At 39.9% G+C, this 7,448-nt stretch overlaps 1 protein-coding gene across 1 annotated transcript in view; it reads left to right on the forward strand.

The window, feature by feature from the left end:
• LOC139452242 (conopressin/neurophysin-like) overlaps window positions 1–5,115 on the forward strand; it is a 28,026-nt gene extending 22,911 nt beyond the window's left edge. Inside the window, exons 2-3 of the mRNA XM_071233641.1 lie at window positions 3,864–4,071; window positions 4,627–5,115. Of these exons, the coding sequence (XP_071089742.1) occupies window positions 3,864–4,071; window positions 4,627–4,739 (321 nt within the window). The 3' untranslated portion in view covers window positions 4,740–5,115. The remainder of the gene's footprint in view (window positions 1–3,863; window positions 4,072–4,626) is intronic.
• Window positions 5,116–7,448: the final 2,333 nt, after the last annotated feature.

Genomic DNA, 7,448 nt, shown 5'->3' on the forward strand with positions numbered 1-7,448 from the left:
GTTATAACGAACTGACGGATATAACGAACTTACTTTTTGGTCCCGACTACTTGTTGTAGTCATGCTGTATATGTACTTATAACGAACTACAGCTATATCGAACTAAAATTAGTAGTCCCTGTTCGTTATAACCGTAGTTTACTGAAATTTACGTTGAAATCGCAGTGTTAATTGTCGTTTAACATACACATCCTCAGCATGATATAAGTAAAACATGTTCAAGCCATCGAAATACATCTTACTGGATAACGAATACAACCGTAAATGAATCAAATTACACTGTTCTATACAACGTTCCTCGTCCGCACCATACCCGAGAGTTGTGGATGAGGATGCTTACCCTTTTCACGAACATCTTTTAGTGATCCATTCATATAATTTTCACCGCTATTTTGCCTTTTATGCACAATGGAGTCTGTTTGGGCGGATAATCGAGACTGGTGATTTTTGGCCGTTGATGGTTTATGATTACCAAAGCGGTAAACAGCGATATTCTAAAATGCCCTTTGTTCTACCTGACAATGTACTGAAAACGCATGGGTCAATCCTTCCTGCCAACACATACAAAGTGAAATGGTCAAATGTATCAGGCCAAAATGTCATTGCGTGTTTGTCACTCAAATCTTGGCTGCCCTGAGATAAGTGATCATCACTGTTCCCCTGAAGTATAAGATAGATATTTAACTAAATAACATTTCCAAATCCAAAAGCCTGGTCTACAAATAGATGCATTCGTATTTCATCACGAAGGCTTTCTAAATATCCTTTGCTTGATAGCATTTTGACATGAACGACGTACACTTTACAAACACATAATGTATTCTCTTAATGTGGCGCATCTGCGGTTCCCAGAGCCATAACGCCTCTACATACTTACCAAAAGAGCAACTTTGGACAGTATTAGATTTGGGTAGTTTCCAGCAGACATAAAATAGCATTAGCAAAAGTGTGGGCTGCTCATTTGGAAAGTGAAAAGCATATTGAGGGTAAATAAATGGCTTATGTAGAGACTTGGATCGACTCCCAAGCATTTACTCCTCTTGAAAGCATGGCATATTTCCTCATACGACCATTTGATCTGATACTTTAAATCAAATATCGCACCAAAATCCTTGGCATTAACAATAGGTTGAGTTAAAGGTAGTACTGACTTTACCTTATTATCGCGTCACCTTAGGGACTCCCAGCATCCCGTATACTCCATATTTATTGCAAAGTGCGAGTGAGCTTTTTATATCAAGCCAGGCGCATCACAATGGATTACAACAGATGCGTCTTCATACTCTGTACCCATGTTGGAAATAGAACCACGCCCTTCGATCAGCTACCTCGCCGTATCTCAGCTGATGATGATCGGGCGGCTAATATGACAGAAGTATAGACAGACAAATATTTTATTAAAGTCTTATCTCAACATTTGATACACAAAATTAAACACAAATAAATAATAATAATAATTATGATGATGATGATGATGATGATGAATTCTTTCAGATAAAAGACATCCATCACATCTTCCAGTTTCAACTCTTAGGGGAGCTACACCACATCTAAAAAGGGCCAGTGCCCTTCTATATGGACGAGAGATGTTACAATTTACTCAAAATTCACAACCAAATTCATATTTAAAAGTAGAATAGGTTCTTAGTTTGTTACCATTTCTTCCAGTTTCATTGCCTGCTTGCGAGACTCCGTGTTTCCATTTATGTGCATAACCATTAAAAAAAATTCAGTAATTTGTGATGCAACATAAGGGATATGATAGATACATGTATGTTTTCAAAATGACATGATGTTTGACATGAGCCCCATAATTCCAGTTACCTTTTTTCATCATTGCTACATCATAACTCCAAATAAACATATGTGTGATATTGTGTCCTTATGTTTTATCGTTACGATACGACGTGGGTCGTTCATCTAACCCATTAGTGTCTGGACCAGACTTCATATTTACAATGTGTGTGTGTGTGTGTGTGTGTGTGTGTGTGTGTGTGTGTGTGTGTGTGTGTGTGTGTGTGTGTGTGTGTGTGTGTGTGTGTGTGTGCATACATGCATGCATGCATAATAATAGCTGTAAAATGCACTTTATTGAAATACTTATTATGAAATATACAAAGACTTCTTGCGCAAAGGTACGTCGGTATTGTTTGTTAATTTTGTAACCAATGTGAAATACATAACAATTTTAGCATAAAATATATAAAATACTAAAATAAAATGATAGTAAAATAGCACAGTTGTTCCCGATATATAATATTAACATAGTTACAAAACTGTTAAAGTAATCCAACGAGGGTTTAGTATTTTATCATTTAAGAATATGACCCTCACAACCCTACAATGGGCTAGCCTTTTGAAGGAGCTACCATTTTCACTCTGTGAATATGACATGCAACTGATAACACTTTCTAAATGTCAAATTGCGTCGTCAATACATCATAAACAACACTTTTGTGTTGGTGTCATTTAAAAATAATATATAATTACTGAAAATGCGGGTTGTGAAAATGTGTGGAAATATTAACCGCTTTCGGAAATTCTGACACCGGGACTAAATTTCCACACAAATAATTGGCCAATTTGTAAATATCATGTGCATCTCATCGTAACATGATAATGTTAACATTTTTGGCTCACGGCTGCACCCCTCGCGCACGTGCCTCATTAGTCAGTTCGTTCTATGGGGTAAATATGTTATTAATTACAGAAATTAATAACCCAGATATAATGTGTCAGTGTACACAAACTTATCACCATAACTACACCACCATCAACATTCGAGGAGAAGTGAGGGAAGCTCATTGCAATTTTGTCATGTACTAGGCCCTCGACCAAGTACATGGGGTGCTTTTTTAGGTGCAAAACTTGCCTTTGCATGTGTTTGTGACGTGTACCACCGGTGGGATAGAACACGCTCACCTTTTCGCGAACACCTGTTATAATCGCTGTCTGATAGTGATTCATAAGCGACATAACATGAAGACCAGGTCTTCAGCAACCCATGTTTGCTGTGAAAGGTGACTATGTTTGTCGTAAGAGGCCACTAACGGGATCGGGTGTTCAGACTTGCTGACTTGGTTGATGCATGTCATCGTATCCCAACTGCGTGGATCGGTGCTCATGATATTAATCACTGGATTGTCTGGTTCAGACTCGATTATTTACAGACCGCCGTCATATAGCTTGAATATTGTTGAGTGCGGCGTTAAACAACAAACAAACAAATCATGAAAGACATACTCATGATATAGTCGGAATTTATGCATTCAAATCTGTTATGTTGCTATTATGGAAATGATTTTGTCGCTTTTATCCTAACACTAGTTATTAGATTGATGGGGGCGGTCGGGTAGCCTAGTGGTTAAAGCGTTCGCTCGTCACGCGGAAGACCCGGGTTCGATTCCCGACATGGGTATAATGTGTGAAGCCCACTTGTGGGGTCACCCGCCGTGATATTGCTGGAATATTGCTAAAAGCGGCGTAAAATCATACTCACTTACTCACTATTAGATTGATGACATCATAAAATAACTCTTTTCGAGAACACCTGGTGTCAGCAGTGATTTTCAGTCAGCCGTCTCTCCCTCTCCCCCCCCCCCCCTCTCTCTCCCTATCTCTCTCCCTCTCCCCCTCTCTCTCTCCTCTCTCTCCTTCTCTCTCTTTCCTCTCTCTCTCCCCTCTCTTTCCTCTCCCTCCCTCCCTCTCTCTCTCTCTCTCTCTCTCTCTCTCTCTCTCTCTCTCTCTCTCTCTCTCTCTGTGACTCATTGATTATTTATTGTGTCTGAACATTACTGACTGTGCGTAAAAGAACATGTACTCACTCATGGATGTCACTCACAATAATACCATTGTGTTTACAGTGTATGGCTTGTGGTCCCGGTGGTAGCGGACAATGTGTAGGACCGAACATTTGCTGTGGGAGTGACATTGGATGTTATTTTGGAACCCAAGAAGCCAGTATTTGCCAAAAGGAAAACGAAAGCACCACGCCATGTGTAATACGGGGGTCAGCCTGTGGGTCAAGAGGTCAAGGTCACTGTGTAACCGAAGGAGTGTGCTGTGATGAAGGTGAGTTTTTCTGTCAACAGTTACGAGGGGTCGGGTAGCCTTGTGGTTAAAGCGTTCGCTCGTCACGCGGAAGACCCGGGGTTCGATTCCCGACATGGGTACAATGTACGAAGCCCATTTCTGGTGCCCCCGCCGTGATATTGCTGGAATATTGCTAAAAGCGGCGTAAAACCATACTCACTCACTCTCTGGCATCAGTTACGGTTCCTTGTCTTTACATTGAAATTATTTTGTTGCGTCCAATCTTATCCAAATTCGAGTTTAAATTCAACTATATCATATTTAAAAAGGGGTAGCTCAGTGGGATAAAGGTATGGGGAATTACATCCCTTGGCTATCAGATTCAGTTGGTCTTGGGTTCAAACCCAAGATTCACCCCTAGTATTGATCTGTTAGCACCATGCCCGCATTCGTGGGTTTCACCAAAGTGGTAAACAAATACCACCCCACAATCAGGTCGAAATATCGTAATAAAACCGAAATTGTGCACAAAGCGGCGTAAAACCGCCTTGAAACTTTGCTAAAGTGGCCTCATGATTTGATTTCATTTTACAGAGGCGTGTTCCTTTAACTCACGATGTGATGTTCGAGCAAGTGATCGGCAGACGTCCAAAGCAGATTTGATTAAACTTGTTCAACAACTTCTTCGCTCAAAAAACTACGACTGAGAGAAATAATGCTGCGTCGCTTTATTATGTGACGAGCTCGAGAACAGAGAGTGACAAAGACTCCGCGTATACTGCCAAACACAGGAAAAGACAACCACCAACACGCTCGCCTTGGCGTAACCCTGCATTTACATCATTCATGTGTGACGATGGAGATTAATATATATATATCTAAAGAAGCGTTATCGTATAGATGTCATTCTTGAATCAAGGAAATATACAGCTTACATCACATTACTTTGTTTTAGTGTTAATTGCTTTTGATTGAATGTTTTAAGGTAAAATAATTAAATTCACATATTAAATAAAATTGTATACATTATTTATATTATAGTGGATGGATTCTTTTATCTTGTTTTCATTAATAGACTAATGACGTTTTTGTGATGAAAAAAAAATTGTCACCGTGGAATACTGGATATCCCAGGACGATAGAAAAAACACGTGTATATGCCTTCATATGTTTCCTTGATTTATGGTACCAAACATACATCACATATGAATCATGCGCATTATTTCTCTCTACAGACCAGTAGATTATATCGCCCCTAGATAATCTGTATTTGGTTGTACTGTACTGAACGTATTTGAGATGACCCCGTCGAGGACTTGTTGTCGGAACCCTACACAAAGACGATAGCAGACCCCCTATCATATGGACTGATAAGAATATGAAATTTGTTGTAACACGCAGGTTATGTTACTACAAGCTCTCAAGTTCAAGAGAATTATCGGATGATAAGCGAATATTAAGACGTGATGATTTTAGTTTTAAAAAAAAGTGTTTTGTCCGAACCATACAGTGTTTAACATACAGCATCAATAAAGATTCTTTATAGAAGCAGCCCACGTTTTTATTTATTACATATTAGATAGCTTTGCGATAAATCGCAAAGAACATTGAGCGAGGCATGGTTTATTTCACGATAAAACATCGTTCTATCATGACGTCATTTCTGGGGATTCGAACATGCCCTCGCAACTTAATAACGTCGTAAATTGGACGCCATTATTTTTGAGAGGGGAGTGTCTAGTGAGTTGTTCCCACAGATATAGCTGGATTTCGTAGATAACCGCAATGGCCGAACAATCGCGTCCAAAAGTGGGGAGATATGACAATCGGTATTGGGAGAAAAGGTACAGATAATCTACGTGAAAATTGTGAGAATATCCGGGAAATACCAAATTTAAACCCCCGTTCATAAAATGGACTTGTCCGACATTGCCGAGGTCGGATTGTATTCAGGGAGTCATCAAATTTATTTAAATACGGAGAAATATTTTTAAAGCTTGTACATTTTATTGACGTCCAAGAGGCTTTACATAATATTGATATCTCTCATATGTGACATGTGGCCGAGTTTTATTGTACAATAAAATACTGCCGGGAGAATAGGTGAGGTGAAATGGGGTTTAGCGTCGCGTCCAAGATTATTGCACTTATATAGCGACGTGCATGCACGTGTATGTATGTGTGTGGCTGCTTGTACTAGTCCGGACTGATGCCGATTTATAGTGCTAGCTCACTGAGATACCATGCCACAGTTTAACATGAATACCCCACTCAGACACAGAATACTGACTCCGAGCCGACCAGTCCTTGTTTTAGCCCCTTAATGCCGAGCGCCAGACAGGGTAACAGCATATACCATCTTTTAACGTCTTTTGGTACCACTAGACCACGGAGGCGGTCAAATCTTTGTCAAGAGGTGACGGGACCAACACAGGAAATGACATGTTTGGGGGCAAGGTCGCTAGGTCCGCGCAGTGATCTTATTGGTTGATCAGAACACACCCTCAGGATCCGTGTGGAGGTATCTTTCAGTAACATTTTCAGCGTCCGTGATTGTTAAATACGTGTTTTGCTTTAATCGCAAAAATTAATAAATCATTTCAGATATTTGTAAAGCAAAATATAAGAACCGCTTGACAGGAAACGAAGTGTAACTGCCAGATTCAAAACGGCTGGATGGCATTCTTGCGTATTAGTGTCCTGCTTTTGGATCTTTAGCTGGACTTTCGGTAAAAGATCGTCAAAACTTTCCTTTCCCATGCGAATTGTAGTTAGACTGTTCATTCTCAATTTCAAATTCTTGAATTGTATTGTTGTATGCTCCATGAATGTCGCAACGGAGACAACTTCTCTTTTTCTTCGCTTTGGCATTGCCGTCTTCTTCACATAATATCAATCGTCTGGAAACAAATTACCGCGAGATATTATGAGATCGACACTTAATCCGCAGATCGAATCGTGTGAGTCGTAGCAAATCGATTAGTCGATATTCGTTACAACCACCGAACATGTTGTACACAGTATGGAAATCGGTAGGTCGTTACTACGTGCCGATCCATCTGACAAATTCAGGAACATCCCAGGACTATCATGGTATAGCAATCATAGGCGCTTGCGGAGTTTGGTCATGACCTTGACCTTCATTCACTAGTACATATCAGTAACGCAGGACACACTCACCTGTTCCGCGTACTCCAGGTACAGAACTAAACTGTGATTATTGAGTAAAAGACTTTCAATGTGTCCTGTATATATTTGCTGGAATCTGGTGTGCTTTTGATAATCGACCCTTTGTGTCTTTCGAGAAATTATTGACACTAAAACAAATGACTAATTTAACACCGTATCTCACATCGTTGCTTTCTTTAAACCTGGCAAATATAAGATCCAGCTGGACAATGTGGTAAATACCATTT

Source organism: Haliotis cracherodii, unplaced genomic scaffold, assembly GCF_022045235.1.
Source record: "Haliotis cracherodii isolate W230 unplaced genomic scaffold, xgHalCrac1.p SCAF_9, whole genome shotgun sequence".
Taxonomy (NCBI): Eukaryota; Metazoa; Mollusca; class Gastropoda; order Lepetellida; family Haliotidae; genus Haliotis; species Haliotis cracherodii.